Source organism: Dasypus novemcinctus, chromosome 3, assembly GCF_030445035.2.
Source record: "Dasypus novemcinctus isolate mDasNov1 chromosome 3, mDasNov1.1.hap2, whole genome shotgun sequence".
NCBI lineage: Eukaryota > Metazoa > Chordata > Mammalia > Cingulata > Dasypodidae > Dasypus > Dasypus novemcinctus.
Window position 1 is genome coordinate 103,555,697 of NC_080675.1, and position 18,653 is coordinate 103,574,349.

Genomic DNA, 18,653 nt, shown 5'->3' on the forward strand with positions numbered 1-18,653 from the left:
TTGGAAAAGATAGATTTTGATAATACACTGTTGGTGAAGGTATAAGGAAACAAGGCATTCCCATTGCTAGTGAGAGAGAAAGTTGGAACAAATTTTGTGGAAGGAAATTTGACAATATTTTCAAAATTAATAAATTCACATACTCTTTGATCCAGCAATTCTACTAGGAATTAACTAGATATATGTGGAAATCACACATGGAAAAGAAATTCACTTCAGCAATATTTGTAGTAACAAGACTGGAAACAATCTTGATTTTCCTCAGTAGGGAATCGGTTAATTGATATGGCATATCCCTTATACTGGAACACTGTGAGTCATAAACAGGAATGAAGCAGTTCTTTATGTCCTGATACAGGATGATTTCCAATATACATTAAATAAAAAGAACAAAGTGCAGAGTAGCATTTATAGTATGTTATCAATTGTGAATAAAAGGTGCAGAAATTATATATATTGTATATAAAGAACATTTATATGTATACATAGTGTATTATGTATTATCTAGTAGGATTATATATTAAGTTATGCTTTTCATTTATGTATATTACATATTACTAGATTATGTTCAATATATACTTTTAAGTATATAAAATAATATAATTTTATATAATTATGTAAATATATATTTATAGATATATATTCTCACTCCCTTTTTATACAATTGGTAACATACAAGATGCATATATATTTAAATGTATGTATTTGCTTGTATATTATTGACTTTCTGGGATAAGACTCAGGAAACTGTTAATACTGATTGTATTTGAAGATAATTGCCTAGGTGGGTATGCTGTTTGGAGCTTTGTACCCGCAGAAAAACATGTTCTTAAAATTAATACATTCCTGTGAGTGTGAACCCATCGTAAATAGGAACTTTTGATGAGGTTACTTCAGTTGAGGTGTGGCCCAAACCAATCAGGATACAGCTTAATCCTAATACTTGAGTCCTTTACAAGCAGAGTGAAATTGAGACTGATAAGGAGAAAGCTATGGGAAGCAAGAAGCTGAAGGACAACAGAAACCAGGAGAAAAAGGAAAGGCCAGGAGAGGCCACCCATATGACTGAAGAGTCCAGGATCAAGGATCACTGGCAGCCAGCTCCAGAATACCATTCTTTGGGAAGAAAACATTACTTTGGTGACACGTTAATTTGGAATTTTTCCTAGCCTCAAAACTATGTGTTAATAAAATTCCTCTTGTATAAGTCAATCCATTGCTTGGTATTTGCTTGAGCAGCCAAGGAAACTAAATCAAAGAGTCGAATGCTGCTTTTGCAAATAGCTGAAAATGTAGAAAGAGCTTTGGAATTGGTAATGAGTAGAGGCTGAAGAACTGTGAGGTGCTTGACTGAAAAAGCCTAGATTTCTCTGAAGAGATTGTTGGTAGAAATATGGAAGCTAAAGCTGTCTCTGATGAGAATTTAGAAGGAAATTATGAATGTGTTATTAAAAACTGGCGGACAGGCAATTCTTGTTTGAAAGCATCAAAAACTTGGCAAGGGAAAGAGATGTGGCTCAAACAGTTGAGTGCCTTTCTACCTCAAGACAGGTCTGGGGTTAAGTTCCTGGTGCCTGCTAAAGAAGACAAGTAAGACAGCAAGCTGATACAACAGGCTGGCGAGGTGAGCTGACTCAATGAGATGATGCAACAAAGAGACACAACAAGGAAACACAATGAGAGATACAACAATCAGGGAGCGTAAGTGGCTCAAGTTTTGGGTACCTCCCTCCCATATGGGAGGTCCCAGGTTTGGTTCCCCAGTGTTTCCTAAAAAGAAGATGAACACATAATGAACAGACCTAGAGCAGACAGTTAGTGCAAACAGTGGGGTGGGAGAGGAGGGGAATAGATCAATAGATCTTAAATAAAATTAAAAATTAACTTGGCAAAATTGAATTCTGATGTCTGGTAGAAGGCAGAACTTGAAAACATGATCTTGGAATATTTAGCTGAGGAATTTCCAAGCTAAGTGTGGAAGGTGCAGCCTGGTTTTATAGTGAAATGAGAAAGGAAAGGGAAAAGCTTAGATCTGAACTCCTGGGCACAAACCAGAAATTGATGGGTTTAGAAAATTCTAAGCCTAATCATATAGTGTGCTCTGAGACTTGGGTTCGAAGTGGCTATATCAGTAATTTACCTGAGCTTCCAGAAAGCAAGTGCCCAGAGAATAGGGATCCATGTGGGAATTTCATTGAACATGGCTCTGATCAGCCATTCCAGTGGATATCAGGATTGGAAAGCAGTTACCCAGGAAGGATCTGTGGTAAAGTCCTTTTGTGTAAAGGTTTAGATCTGTGTAAACTACAAGCAAAGTTGGAAGTATTTTTTGCAAAATTTATATGAGAAGAACCACTGCCAGTCTGGTCTGAAAGGGACAGAGAAGGGACAAATTGAAGGAAGAATGACTTCAAGGGCAGAACCATGGATGTCAAGGTCTGGACTGAAGGTATCTCCTTGTGCCAAGACAGTGGGCTCACCCATGTGTGTAGAAAGAGTGGGTCTGCCCCAGTGCTTGGAGAGTGTGCCCTACTGTTCAGGAAGAGTGTTGCCACCCCAATGCTTGGAGATGGTGGGGACTGCATTCCACATTTGCTGAGAGACTGGCCTCTAACCTGATGCTTAAAGAGGTTAGAGCATTTACTTCAGTGTTTGGGGAGAGCTTGGCCACTGCACAAACACTTGAAAGGGGTGGGGCTACTGCTCCATCTGGCATGTAGGATAAAACACCCATCCATAGATGACTATCAGACCTTGAATTCTGATGGAGTTTGCCTGGCTGGCTTTCAGAATTGTTTGGGACCCGTGACCCTTGTTTTCCTTCCAATTTCTTGTTATTAGATTAGGAATGTTTCTCTTATGCCTGAAACTCCATAATATATTGGAAGCAGATAACTTGTTTTCTAGATTTTACAGGTCCACAGAGGGAAATTGTGCCCCAGAACAGACCACACCCATGACCAACTTAGATGAAACTTTCTTCTTATCGTTGTTACTGAAATGACTTAAGGCTTTTGTGATGGAATGAATGTATTTTGCATGAAGAAACATGTCTTTTGAAGTCCAAAGAGCAGAGCATGGTGGTTTGGAGCTATGTACCCCCAAAAACCTGTTCTTAAACTTAATCCACTCCTATGGGCACCCAGTATAAGTATGACCTTTTGATGAGGTTACTTCAGTTAACGTGTGAGGTTAGGAAAACAGTCGGGTCAAGGTATCATCAAGGTGTTGTTTCTTCCCAAAGACTGGCGTTCTGGGCCTGATCCTTGGTCCCAATCAGGATGGGTTTTTTTTTTTTTCTCTCCCCTTCCTCCCCTGTTGTCTGCTCTGTGTCCATTTTGCTGTGTGTTCTTCTGAGTCCACTGGCATTGTCAGGTGGCACTTGGAAACTGCATCTCTTTTGTTGCATCAACTTGCTGCGTTAGTTCTCTGTGTGTGCAGTGCCACTCCTAGGCAGGCTGCACTTCTTTTCATGCGGGACATCTCTCCTTGCAGGACGCACTCCTTGAGCAAGGCACCCCTATGCAGGGGCGCCCCTGCGTGGCACAGCATTCCTTGCATGGGGCAGCACTGCTTATGGGCCAGCTCACCACATGGGTCAGGAGGCCCTGGGTATCGAACTCTGTACCCTCCATATGGTATGCGGATGCTCTATCAGCGGACTCTATACGTCCGCTTCCCTAGGATGGGTCTTAATCCTACTACTGGAGTTCTTTATAAGCTGAATGAAATCCAAAAAAAGAGAGAGAAAACCACAGGAAAGAAGACACTGAAGTTCTATGGAACCGGGAAGAGAAGGGAGAGGCCAAGAGAGGCCACCAAGGGCATAGCCATGTGGAGGAGCCCAGGACCAAGGATCAGGCCCAGAATGCCAGTCTTTGGGAAGAAACAACACTTTGATGATACCTTGACTTAATGTTTTCCTAACCTCAAAACCATGAGCTAATAAAATTCCTATTATTTAAGCCATCCTATTGCATGAGGGAAATTGGAATGACAAATAATTTTACTAATCATCTTCATTTGCTTGAGCTGCCATTTTATTCAGGGAATTACAAAGAAAAAATAGAGGCTCAATGAAGCAGGCTGATACCAACGATCCTTTTTTTAAATTTTAAAAAAAGATTTATTTATTTATTTCTCTCCCCTTCCTCCCCCACCCCAGTTATCTGTTCTCTGTGTCTATTTGCTCTCTGTTCTTTGTCCGCTTCTGTTGTTGTGAGTGGCACAGGAATCTGTGTTTCTTTTTGTTGTGTAATCTTGTTGTGTCAGCTCTCCGTATGTGCGGCACCATTCCTGGGCAGGCTGTACTTTCTTTCGCGCTGGGTGGCTCTCCTTAAGGGGCGCACTCCTTGCGCGTGGGGCTCCCTCTGCATGGCAGGGCACTCCTTGTGCGCATCAGCACTGTGCATGGGCCAGCTCCACACGGGTCAAGGAGGCCCGGGGTTTGAACCACGGACCTCCCGTGTGGTAGACGGATGCCCTAACCACTGGGCCAAGTCCGCCACCCCAATGGTCCTTTGTGGTGCTAATAAAGACCTCTGCCCCTTGAAAAAAAAGGGGCTGTAATAAAGCTGCTGTCTGAAAATCTGCTGACCCTCACCAGATGGCAACAATCTTGCAAAAATACTCTGCTGGAGGAGCTTGCTGATTAAGGAGCTGTGCTGTGACACTCCTGCATGTGCCAGTTAACTGATTAACAAACTGTTGCCCAAAGACACCCTGCCCACTCACCCCTTCCCATCTCCCCTAATCCCTTCTTTGTTCAAACAGACATAGAAGCTGCTCCTCCAGCTCAACCTTTTGAGCGGAAACCCCTTCTGGTACTGTTCTGTATCAATGCTACTTTAACTCAATAAACTTGTACGGTGCCCTTTTTTTCTTTCTTTTTTTTTAAATTTTAGAATAAGGTCTGTCTGATTTGGTCTGTCATCTATTTTTTAAAATATTTTATTTTATGAGGTCCCTGGTTTGATACATGGGAAGCAAGTGCTCAATCACTGAACAATACCTGCTCCCCATGTTCTGTGCCTTATTAAGTCTGTTCATTCTGTTTTCAGTACAACACATGGTATTTGCTTAAGCAGTCAAGGAAACTAAAACAGTGGATTAGGGAGAGAAGTGGGAAGGAGACTTTAACTCTATATATTCTTTTGTACCATTTGAATTTTCCACCACATGATAAGATAATATCCAACAGATGAAGAGCGCCAGAAACATATCTGTTGTCAAACAAAGTTAGGTTTACTAGCTTGCTGCAGCTAGGACTGCATACTGGAGAAAACATGGCTGTTTCAGTAAGAGAGATATTATATAGAATTTAGGCCTGTGCTGAAAAATTCTGAGGAAGGTCTAGGAGAATCAAGGATCCACTCTGGACTGAATATATCAATATCTTTATTCAGGAGGCAAGTGGGCAAAGCTGGGCTGGGGAAGTCATTGGTAAGAAAGCAGAAATGACTGAAAAAATAATGTTGTTAGTCATTTTGTAGCTGTGGTACGGCTTTGGAGAAACATTGTTTTCTGATGGCCTACCTACTGGCCCTGTGTGTTAGGTATATCACAAACTGATTATGAGTAGCGCTCCTTTCTACTCTCTCACATTTGAATGTGTTATTCATTCAAATGTTAAACAGATTTTAAAGTAAATCTAAAATCTAATAAATTTTAAATTTAAATAAATTTAAAAATAAACATTTTAAAAGAAGAAATCCTACAGGTAATTGTGACCTTCCTGAACCTGGTTTACCAAATGAGAGATTTATCTAGCAGACAAGCAGTCAATTTTGTTTTGTTTTTTCCTTCTTAGCAGCCCTGGTTTTTCCAAAGATCAATAAACAATAGTTTTCAAAAGATGAGGTAAAGTACTCCTAAGAGGCAGTTGCTGATACTTGGGAGAACAGAGTATGGGGTGGTTCCAGGCGCCTCTTCCTCTGCCTTCTCCTGGTGCTTAGCTTGCAACACTTCTTGACATTTTTGTTACTCTTTCCTAGAAGGCTAAAGCTAAGACTGAGCAGAGCAAACACTTCAATAGGGATTTGCAGTAGAGAGGGCAATGTTTAAGGCCAGCAGAAACCTTAGGCAAGTCACTACCACCCCCTCCGTTATAAAAAATAAAGAACTGGAAAAGATGATCTACGAAATCTTGGCTTTAGCCCCTGCCATCAACGTCGGCGGGTTTCTCCCCTAACGCTGTTATGCTCACTGTAAAGCATTAAAAACAGTACGAGTGGTGTAAAGTGTCAGGTAAGTGTTCCCTAACCCTCCTCTCTTTTCACCAGAGGCAACAGTTAACTGTTAATATATTTTTTCATATATTTTCTGTGGTGAGACAAGAATATCTCCTTTAAATACATACAAACTGGAGCATTCTATACCCTTATCTGCAACTTGCTTTTTCCTTTAATACGTCTTGGAGAAGCTCTATAAGCTTTTAAAACGCTGTCTCTGAACCTGTTACTCTCGAAACCAGAGTCTCATTTGCAGACACTTCAGATCCTTGTCCCTCTCAGTCCTTTACTCTTGAGGTCCTTGGTCTCCGTGGCCGCCACAACACCACCTATTCACCACTTTCACCATTTGGGCGGCCCCTTTCAGCAACACTTGACAGACTGGTCGCACAGCCTGGCAAGCCGCAGCCGGGGAAATTCGACCCAGTACTACAGCTTCACTTCCGCCTCGCAAGCCCATTGGCCAAGACTTCTTTCACTCCGGATGGAGCTCACCACTCGCGCCAGGATCGGGCGCTCAGTGATGACGACGGCAGGTTGGCGGCTGCGGCTGCGGAGGCAGCAACGGAGCAGAGTCTCGGAGACCGGGAGGGCTTCCGGGGCTGCCGGCCTGACCGCTGATAGCTGCTGTCATGGCGGTTGCTCCGTCACGTTTCATTTTCGTCCTGATGCTGGTGCTGCTATCGCGGGATGCGCAGAGTTCGGAGGTGCCCGGAGCTAGCGCCGAGGGGTCTGGAGGGAGCGGAGTCGGCGTAGGAGAGCGCTTCAAGATCGAAGGTCGTGCAGTTGTTCCGGGGGTGAAGCCCCAGGACTGGATCTCGGCCGCCCGAGTACTCGTAGACGGAGAAGAGCACGTAGGCTTCCTTAAGTGAGCATCCTGAACGCAGTGGGAAAGCGGGCGGGATGGGAAGCCCCGAGGGGGATTCCCCTAGGATTGCTAAGTGTCAGGATGTAACCAAGTCGCTGTCGGAGGATGAAGGGGCGGGGGTCGCTAGCGGTCTATGCGCCTTCCTCCTCCTGACCCTGTACTTCAGAAAAGAGAAGAGCCAGACAAGTGTCAGTTGTTTTCACCCCCGTTTTGGCTCTTTATGGGTACGACTGCGGTTGGGTCTTGAGACAGGTAGACCCCCTTATTTGTCTCTTGCTGGATTCTTACCTTGACCTCTCGTTTCCCAGGAACCTGGCAGCCTTTTGCGTTCACTTCGGGCTTTGAGTAGCTTGGTGTTGCGTAGAAAGGCTAATAAACAAGTGGGAATTCTAAAAGCCCAAAGGGCTTCTAGTGATTACATAGTCTTGGAGACTAATGCTGCTGCTTCTAAAATTAATGGGCCCTGAAGTCCTTAATCAAAGCTTTCTGTGTGTGTGTGTGCTGGAGGTGGGATTGTTGTCCTTTTTTTTTTTTTTTTTTTTTTTTACATTGGAATTCATTGAGGGATTTGCAGCCTCACACTTGGCATTTATGGGTTTCTCTGCATTGCTGCTGTCCTTCACCTCTTAGTAGAAATGGTATTTTAACCAATTTTAAAAGACGTGGTGAATTTTTTTATCACTCTAGTTTTTGCAGCAGACTGTTTTCAGATGTCTGAGTTCAAATATGATGTTTTAAATCTTGTCACTGCTGCTTGGAAAGTGAAATTGCTAATTGAAAGAGATTTAAGAAAGGAACATTTTTGGGTGAGCTTGTCCACCAGTAAGTGGCACGTAAAAGCCATGCAACTTAAATGCAGACACTTAAGTCTTTTTATTTACACATTTGTTCAGATCATCCAAGTGCCCTTGAATGAGAATACCAACCTAAAATGAATAATTACAAGAAATTTACAACCATTATCTTATGCTCTGACATTAGTAATCTAGCATTAGGGTATTCATTAGGATCCACCTTCATTAATGATACTTTAATGGTAAAACTCTTATTAAGCTTTGGAAAATTAGCCTTAATTAACAATTTGGCTTTTTTTCTGTAGTATACAGTTATTTTAATAAGCACTTATTGTTTATATTTTGAAATAATGTATAATACTATATATGCTTATTGAAGAGGAGATAAAAAAAGTAAAGATAATAACCTTTAACATCTTATGGTATCTTTCCCCAGTCTTTTAAAAAAATCATATGAACAAAGATTTTTTAAAACCCGTTTTATTGGTACATATAATAAAGCATATTATCTATCCAAAGTGTACAATCAGTGTTATTTGATATAATCACATAGTTGAGTATTCATTAATTCAATCATTATTAGTTTCATTATTCCAATATTAATAGTAATAATAAAAAAACAAACAAAAACCTGTACCCTTTAATATTCACCTCTCAATCTCTCTAAGCCTCCTCTGCCATACATAGCTGCTATTTCATTGTCTCTCCAATTTATTTTGTACACTCATATTTTTCTTAAGCTTTTTTTTACAGTTTTATTGGTACGTATTAATAAAGCATAAATCCATCCAAAAAGTACAATCAGTGGTATTTGGTGTAATCACATGTTTGTGCATTCATCACTGCAATAACTCCCAGAGCACTTTCATTATTCCATAATAATAATAAACACAAAACAAACAAAACTCATCACCTTTCAATCTTTCTGCGCCTCACCTGGCGTACATAGATGCTATTAACAAGAATTTTTAATGGTAAAATACAGTGTACAGTACTTTGTAAACTGCTCTTTTCACTTTTTGTAAATAAACCTCTTTTCATATTTTGTAAATAGCTTTGATACCATTTAATGTTCTTCCATTTGTATGTAAAAAGGCTGATTGAAAATTAATATGAGGAGCTTATGGTGGCAGTCTTGTTGGAAGGAAGTACGTAATTTGTCTTGTATCTGGTTTTAAATAACTAGCACAAGATTTTACTTCTGTTTATACTTATTGGAGGTAGCTTGGGGAGTTGGCTAATGTAGATGCAGGGAGTTGTGGCTAAGGATTCCCCATGCCACTTCTTGCTATCATCACTGTGCACATAAATCTCTATTCATCCAGGCCTCTGTTATTGGACATTTACGTAGTTCTTAGTTTTTTTGATTATATTAAGATTATGCCTTGTACTTTTTGGCAACTTCTTATGATGGAAATGTCCAGATATACACTAAACAGAATTACTTAAATACGTGTCACAATCTCTTGTTTTCTTTCATGTCTCCTCTGCACATCAATTTTTTTCTGGAAAATTTTAAAATATTATAATAGTAAATGATAAAACGAGATATATAAATTAAATATCTCTTCATCCGTAAAAGCATTATTACATATCTCTGACAGATAAGAGCTTTTTAAAAATATACCCACTTTACCATATTGGTTAAATTAAATAATTCCTTAATATCTAATACCCAGTCCATTTTTATGTTTTCCCAATTATCTCAAAATGCTTTTATATCTTTGTTCTTTCAAATCAGTATCCAACAAGGTTTTTACATTGTAGAGTACATTATGGTAATAAAATATATATCATAAAATGCCATTTTAGCTATTTTTAAGTATAATTCATTAGTATTTTACAATGTTCTGCTACCATCACCACCTTTGTTGCTGAAACTTTCCCTCACCCAAATTAGAAACTTTACTCTTTAAGCAATAACTCTTACTCCCCCTTCTCCTAGACCCTGGTCATCCACTTCTGCATCTGTGAATTTTCTTATTCTAGATATTTCATATAAGCGGAGTCATACAGTATATGTTCTTTTTTTCTAGCTTAATTCACTTAGCATAATGTTTTTTCTTTTTTTTTTTTTTTTTTAAGAATTTATTTCTTTCCCCCTCCCCCCCTCCCACTGTCTGCTCTCTCTGTCCATTCGCTGTGTGTTCCTCTGTGACCTATCCTTAGCAGCAGCACCAGGAGTCTGTGTTTCTTTTTGTTGTGTCATCTTGCTGTGTCAGCTCTCTGTGTGTGCAGTGCCATTCTTGGGCAGGCTACACTTACTTTCGTGCTGGGTGGCTCTCCTTCTGGTGCACACTTCTTGCGCGTGGGGCTCCCCTATGTGGGGGACACCCCTGCATGGCAGGGCACTCCTTGTGCGCATCAGCACTGCACATGGGCTAGTTCCACACGGGTCAAGGAGGTTCAAACCCCGGACTTCCCATGTGGTAGGCAGATGCCCTATCCATTGGGCCAAGTCCGCTTCCCTTTCTCTTTTTTTTTTTTTTAAACCCAGGACCTCGCACATGGGAAGCAGGCACTCAACTGCTTGAGCTGCATCCACTCCCCAGCATAATGTTCTTAAGGATCATCCATGTTGTAGCATGCATCAGAACTTCATTTGTTTTTATGGCTGAATAGTATTCCATTATATGAATGTACTGCATTTTGTTTATCCATTCATCTTTCAATGGACATTTGGATTGTTTCCGTCCTTTGGCTATTGTGAATAATGCTGCTGTCAATATTTATATATAATTATCTGTATGAGTCCCTGCTTTCAGTTCTTCGGGGGTATATACCTAAGAGTGGAATTGCTGGGTCATATGGTAAATCTATGTTTAAATTTTTGAGGAATTGCCAAGCTGTTTTCAATAGCATCTGCACCATTCTAAAGTGCCACCTGCAACTTATATGGGTTCCTATTTCTCTGCATGCTCACAAGCATTTATTATTTTCTGTATTTAATAATAGCCATGGTATGGAGTGATTATTCATTGGGGTTTGTTTTGTTTTGTTTTGAGAAATTGTGAGTTTATAATACAGTCATGCATACTATATAGGATTGCCATGGATTGCCCTACCATCAACACCTTCTGTTGTTGTGACACATTTATTACAATTGATGAAAGGACATATTACTGCTAGCTATAGTCCATATAGATTATATTTGGTGTATTATTTCCACAAACCATCTTATTTTTAATTCTATGTGTGGCAGTTTGAGATTATTTGTGAATCCCAAAAAGAGAAAGATTATGTTTGTAAACTTATCTGTTCCTCTTGGTGTGATACCCTTTGAATGCATTAGATTCAGCTGACATGCCTTGATTAAATTACCTGTTAAGATTAGGGCTTTGATTTGACCACATCAGTAGGCATAATTCAGATTGAGTCCTTGGCCCCTTGGTTTGGCTGGTATGTACAGACTCAAGAAGAAACAAGGAGGATAGAGAGCTCTGTCGTTTTTTATCCTGGGGCCCCAGAGGGAGATGATCCATTTGCCTGTTAGTTTGCAGCTGATATAGAAAGCCTGGAAAGACACAAGTCCTATGCCGAGAGGACTGGAAGCCTGGAGGGAAAGGAGAGACCAGGCAGAGATCAGCAACCATCTTGCTTCAACATGTAGCAGCTGACTTTGGTGAGAGAGCAACCTTGAGTTGGACTCTTTGGCACCTTATAACTATAAACTTTTACCCCAAATAAATACTCTTTATAAGAGCCAACAGATTTTTGGTACTTTGCATCAGCACCCTTATGGCTGACTAATACAGAATTTGGTACCGTGAGTGGCGTACAGTCTGTTGCAATTACCAAAAATGCTGGAATGGTTTTATAAATGGAGAAGGGTATTTTTTGGAGTTATTGTGAGATACTTGATTGAAAAGGCCTAGATTGTGTTGAAGAGACTGTTGGTAAAAATATGGACATTAAAGAGACTTTTGATGAGGCATTAGAAAAAAATGATGAAATTATTATTGGAATCTGGAGGGAAGGTGATCTGTGCTTTAAAGTTGCAGAGAATTTAGCAAGTTTGACTCCTGTTTTATATGGAGGCAGAATTTGAAAACTGCAAGCCGGGACATTTAGCTGAAGAACTTTTCAAAGTAAACTTGGAGAATACGGTGTGGCTTCTCCTTGCATCTTATAGCAAAATGCTAGATAAAAGAGATAAGCTGAGAACTGAATTGTTGGGCACAAAGAAACCAGAAAAGCTGATTCTGGAAATTCCAAGCCTCTGGAAATCAAGTCCCCAGACGATAGTGCCCCATTTGAGGAATTAATTAAACTTGGAACTTGTAAACCTGGATGGAAAATACAGTTATCCATGAAAGACTTGTGGAACATGTTACTGCCTGATGCATGGACCCTTGCTTCCTGCATGCTAAACCAACAACCTTTTTGTGAGATCTGTATGAACAAAACTGTCAGCCTGGACTAAAAGGGACATGGAGGAAAGAGATGGAAAGGGAAATGACTTTAAGAGAAAAATCATGGAAGCTGAGGTCTGGAATTAAAACATCTCCTTGCGCCAAGGGAGGGACCCAATCCATATGTACAGAGAGGGTGAGTTTGCCCCAGCATTTGAAGAGGGTGGGTATTCCAGCCTTCTGTTCAGGGAGAGTTTTTGCCACCTCAGGCTACAGAGAGGGTGGAGCACATTTCCCAAGGGTTGGGGAGAATCAGGTCACCACCCCATTGCTCTGAGAGGGATGGGCCTGTTCCCCATAGATTAGGGAAGGTCAGGTTATCACCTCACTGTTCTGAGGAGATTAGGCCCGTATGTCAGAGATTAGGGAGAATGTTGCTTCTGCCTCACTCTACTAAGGGGGTTGGGACTCTACCCCAGAGATTGGGTAAAGTGTGGCCATCACCTCAGTGTTCTTGGAGGGTGAGGTCTGGAGCTTGGTAGCCACCCAGATGCTTGATGATGGTGGAACCAAGAACATAGCCATTGGGTCAGCCTGTGGGAAGGGTGGCCCCCATGAGGCCCCAAGGAGGAGAAGAAACCACCAGTTGATGAATGCTTTTGGACTTTGAAATCTACTGGAGTATGCCCTGCAGGTTTTCAGAACTCTTAGGGACCTGTGACTTATGTTTCCTTCCCAATTTCCCCTCATGGTAATGCAAATATTCATCCTGTATCTGTCCCTCTATGTGCTGGAAGCAGATAACATGTATTGTAAGTTTCACAGGTTTACAGCCAGAGGGACTTCACACCAAGAGGAACTAAGTTTCTATAACTGATTGTGATGTGATTTTATATCTAACATTGCTAGCTGAAAGGTTTTAAGGTTTTTTGAATATTGTAATGTCTTTTTGGGATTCATAGTGTGGAGTGTGGCAGTTTGAGTTTATTTATGAATCCCAAAAAAGAGAATCTATTCCACTGGGTATGATACCCTTTGAATTCATTAGATTCAGTTGACATGTCTTGATTAAATTACCTTGGTGGACCGATATAAATGGACACTCACTTGAGAAGGCACAAGGAAGAGAAAGAGCTCTGTCTTTTTTATCCTGGGGCCCCAGAGAGGGATGAGCCATTTGCCTGACAGTTTGCAGCTGATATAGAAAGCCTGGAAAGACACGAGTCCTGTGCCAAGAGGACTGGAAACCTGGAGGGAAAGGAGAGATCATGCAGAGATCAGCAACCATCTTACTTCAACATGTGGCAAGTGACTTTGGAGAGATAGCAACCTTGAGATGGACTCTTTAGGGCTTTGTAACTGTAAGCTTTTACCCCAAATAAATACCCTTTAAAAAAGCTAACAGATTTCTGGTACTTTACATCAGCACCCCTTTGGCTGGCTAATACACCATGTATTAGTACTGTATATTTATTGTAGTTGATGAGAGCATGTACTAATATTTGTACTGTTAAACACAGTCCATCATTCACCATTGGGTTCTCTGTGTTATAGAGTCCCCTGCTTTGTACATTCCATCCAAAGTGTACCCTCTTTGGCTCTCAGTTTCATCACAGAGATATGTGGTCATCAACTCAGTCCACTTCAGAATGTTTTCATTACTCCAAAAGGAAAGATAAACCCCCTTCTATACAGCCATTATTGACACTTAGCATTGATATTGTACCTTCTTTGCCATTGCTGTAAAATATTACAATGTTATTGTTAACTATTGTATATGTTATATTAGTTACATTTTCCCATGTATCTCTATATTCTTAACACCTTGTAGGAGAGGAACATTCTTGTGTTTGTATTATCAACCACAATCATCATCTACCACTGAAATCACCATGTTAAAATAGTCTCTGGATTATCTTCTAGCTTTTTTTCAATTGATATTAACTTCCCTAGACTATCCCATTATATCACTATAATCTATTACCGTTAACTTTCCCCCTTATTATTTTTTTTAAAGATTTATTTTATTTATTTCTCTCTCCCCTTCCCCCCCTGCCGTTGTCTGTTCTCTGTGTCCATTCTCTATGTTCTTCTGCATCTGCTTGTATTATCAGACGGCACTGGGAAACTGTCTCTTTTCTGTTGCATCATCTTGCTGTGTCAGCTCTCCATGTGTGCGGTGCCACTCCTGGGCGAGCTGTGCTTTTTTCACGTGGGGTGGCTCTCCTTGTGGGACACACTCCTTATGTGTGGGGCTCCCCTACACAGGGACACCCCTGCGTGGCATGGCACTCCTTGCGTGCGGCAGCACTAGCCATGGGCCAGCTGACCACATGAACTTTCCCCCTTATTAAACAGCCTGCATATTTAGCATCAGCTTCCCCTTTCTTTCTTTTTTTTTTAATATTTGTTTTATTTATTTCTCTCCGCTTCCCTCCTTTTGTCTGCTCTTTGTGTCCATTCGCTGTGTGTTCTACTGTGTCCACTTGCATTCTTGCTTTGTGGCACTGGGAAACTGTCACTTTTTTGTTGTGTCATCTTGCTGCATCAGCTCTGTGTGTGTGTGTGTGGCGCTACTCCTGAGCGGGCTGCACTTTTTTTGCACGGGTTGGCTCTCCTTGTGGGGCACATTCCTTCCATGTGGGGCTCGCCTACATGGGGGATACCCCTGAGTGGCACATTACTCCTTGCATGCGGCAGCGCTGCGTTTGGGCCAGCTCACCACACAGGTCAGGAGGCCCTGGGTATAGAACCCTGGACCCTCCATATGGTAGGCAGATGCTCTGTCAGTTGAGCCACAACTGCTTCTCAAGCTTCCCCTTTCAACCCACATTCTATTTCCTCATAACCTATACACTAGAGATTACTTCTGTGCATTTACTCATTTTATTTAATTAATATTAATGAGACCATACAATATTTGTCCTTTTGTGTCTGGTTTATTTCACTCAACTTAATATCCTCAAGGTTAATCTGTGTTGTTGTATACATTCTGATTTCATTTTTTCTTACAGCTGTATAGTATTCCATTGTATGTACGTACCATACTTTGTTGATCCATTCATCGGTTGATGGACACTTGGGATGGTTGTTTTTTAGCAACTGTGAGTATGAACATCAGTGTGCAATTGTTACTTTGCATTTGTATTAGTCAGCCAAAGGGGTGCTGATGCAAAATACCAGAAAACGGTTGATTTTTATAAAGGGTGTTTATTTGGGGTAGAAGCTTACAGTTACCAGGCCGTAAAGCATAAGTTACTTCCCTCCCCAAACTCTTTGCCATGTGTTGGAGCAAGATGGCTGCTGATGTCTTCCAGGGTTCAGACTTCCTGGAATCCTTTCTCCCTGGGGCTTGCTTCTCTCTAGGCTCAGGGTTTCTCTCTTTCTAGGCCTTCCTTCACACTGCTCTTTTCCCAGGGCTTGCTTTTTCCTCACAACCAAGCTCCTCTGTGTGCTTACTTCCTTGGGGATCCAGCTCAAGACTCCCTTCCCTTCCCTTCTCTGCAGTGCAGTTTCCTGTGAGTCTCCACCCACCAAGGGGGCAGGGACTGAACATCCTACTGATGTAGCCCAATCAAAACCTTAATCATCATTTACTCTCTGAATCCCATACACTCTAATATGCCAGAGGAAAAGACCAGTTTACAAACATAATCCAGTATTTCTTTTTGGAATTTATCAATGATATCAAACTGCTGCACTCCACCCTCTGAATTCTAAAAAGACATTACAATGTTTTTAAAAATCCTTAAATCAGTAACAATACTAAGTATAAAATTACCATATTTGGTTTAAAGAAATACAGTTTGTCTTGGGGCAAAGTCCTGTCTTCTGTAGACATCTGAAACTTACAAAACCATTTATCTGCTTCCACTATACAAATGGACAGACAAGGATAAACATTTTCATTACAATAAGGAGAAATTGGGAGAATAACATGAGTTATGGGTCCAGAACAGTTTAATAAACCTGTAGGGTATCCTCCATTCGATTTCAAAGTCTGAGAGTAATTCTTAAGAGGATAGGTTTCTTTTCCTTGGGCCTTATGGGAACCCACCCTTTCCACAGGCTTGCCCAATGGCCATTTTCTTGGTTTCATCCTCATCAAGCATCTGGGTGGTGACCAAGTTCCAGACCTCACCCTCGAAGAGCATTGGGGTGATTGCCATACCTTACCCAATCTTTGGGTTAGAAACTTAACCCCCCTAGTACAATAAGATGCAGGCAACATCCTCCCTAACCTTTGGCATAAAGGCTCAACTCTCTCAGAACAACAAGTTGACCACCTGGCCTTCCCTAATCCATGGGGGACAGGTGAACCCCTCTCAGACCTACTGTGTGCTGACCTTAACCGCCTTAACCTTGGAGGAATGTGCTCCACCCTTTCTGTACCCTGGGATGGCAAAACTCTCCCCTAACATTGGGTGGGAATATCCATCCTCTTCAACTGCTAGGGCAAACTCACCCTCTCTGTGCACATGGGTGGGGTTCCTCTCTTGGCCCAGGGCAAAGTCTTAATTCCAGATCTCAGCTTCCATGGTTTTCCTATTAAAGCTATTTCTCCTTCAGTCTCTCCTTTCCATGTCCCTTTTAGTCCAAGCTGACAGTGGTTTTATTTAGACAGCTCTCAAAAACTTTGTTGGTTTAGCAGTAAGAAGCAGGGATCAAAGCCATCAGACAATAAGACTTTCCACAAATCTTTCCTAGATAACTACATCTTCAATCCTGATTTCAAGTTCCAAGTAGTCTTCAAATAGTGCCTTGTCTTCTGGGAGCTTGATTTCCAGAGACTGGGAATTTCCATAACCACTTTCTGTTTTCTTTGTGCCCAGCAATTCAATTCTCAGCGTATTTCTCTCATCTAGCATTTTGCTGTAAGCTACAAGGAGAAGCTAAGCCGCATTCTCCAGGTTTACTTTGGAAAGTTCTTTACCTAAATGCCCAGGTTCGCCGGTTTCAAATTCTGCCTTCCATAAAACATTAGGAGTCAATTTTGCTAAGTTCTCTGTGACTTTAAAACAGATTGCCTTTCCTCCAGTTTCCAATAATAGTTTCATCATTTATTTCTAAGGCATCCATATTGTTATCAAGTCTTCAGAGTGATCTAGGCCTTTTCCATCAAGCATTTCACAATTCCTCCAAAAAATACTCATTACACATTTATAAAACCATTCCAGCATTTTGGTAATATATGCCAAAGCACTTCCCTACTTCTTGGTACCAAATCCCGTATTTGTCAGCCAAAGGGGTGCTGGTGCAAGATACCAGAAATTGGCTGGTTTTTATAAAGGGTATTTATTTGGGGTAGAAACTTACAGTTACCAGGCCATAAAGCATAAGTTAAGTCCCTCACCAATGTCTTGCCACGTGTTGGAGCAAGATGACTGCCAATGTCTGCCAGGGTTCAGGCTTCCTGGGTTCCTCTCTTCCTGGGACTTGGTTCTCTCCAGGCTCAGAGTTTCTCTCTTTCCAGGCCTTGCTTCTTTCTGGGCTCAGGGTTCCTCTCTTCCTGGGGCTTGTATCTCTTTCCTCACAGCCAAGCTCTTCCATGTGCTTACTTCCCAGGGCTCCAGTTCAAGACTCCAACCTCCCTTCTCTGCAGTGCTTTTTTCTGTGATTCCCACCTACCAAATGGGCAGAGACTGAACATCCTACTGATGTGGCCCAATCAAAGCCTTAATCACTATTTAATCAAGTAAAGTAAAACCTCTGAATCCGATACACTCTAATATGCACAGAGGAAAAGACCAGTTTACAAACATAATCCAATATTTCTTTTTGCAGTTCATCAATGATTAATATTAAACTGCTACAGCATCCTTGCTTTTAGTTCTTCCAAATATATTCCTAGTAATGGGATTGCTGGATCATAAGGCAGTTCTATATTCAGCTTCTTACGGTACTAGCAAATTCTTCCACAGAGACTGCACCAACATTTCTACCAACAGTGAAGGAGTGTTCCTAATTTTCCACATCCTCTCCAGCACTGGTAGTTTTCTGTTTTCTTGATGATGTCCATTCTGTAAGGTGTGAAATAGTATCTCATTGCAGTTTTGATCTGCATTTCCCTAATAGCTAGTGATGTTGAACATTTTTTCATGTACTTTTAGGCCATTTATATTTCCTCTTCGGAGAAATGTCTATTCAAGTCTTTTTCTCATTTTTTAATTGGGTTGCTTGTCTTTTTTATTGTTGAGTTGTACAATCTTTTAATATAACATGGATAGCAAACCCTTATCGGATATGTAGTTTCCAAATATTTCTGAATTCTCAATTTAGTTCCATTGCCAATATTTATATTTTTATGTCATGCTTTTTTTACCACTGTAGCTAAGTAATATGCTTTAAAGATAGGAAGTGAAGAGTACTCCATCTTCATTCTTTGCTTTAAAGACATTTTTTGCTATTC

General features: G+C 41.0%; 1 protein-coding gene across 1 annotated transcript in view; it reads left to right on the forward strand.

The window, feature by feature from the left end:
- The first annotated feature begins 6,735 nt into the window (after nt 1-6,735).
- EMC7 (ER membrane protein complex subunit 7) overlaps nt 6,736-18,653 on the forward strand; it is a 40,030-nt gene continuing 28,112 nt past the window's right edge. Inside the window, exon 1 of the mRNA XM_004455349.5 lies at nt 6,736-7,098. Within this exon, the coding sequence (XP_004455406.1) occupies nt 6,863-7,098 (236 nt within the window). The 5' untranslated portion in view covers nt 6,736-6,862. The remainder of the gene's footprint in view (nt 7,099-18,653) is intronic.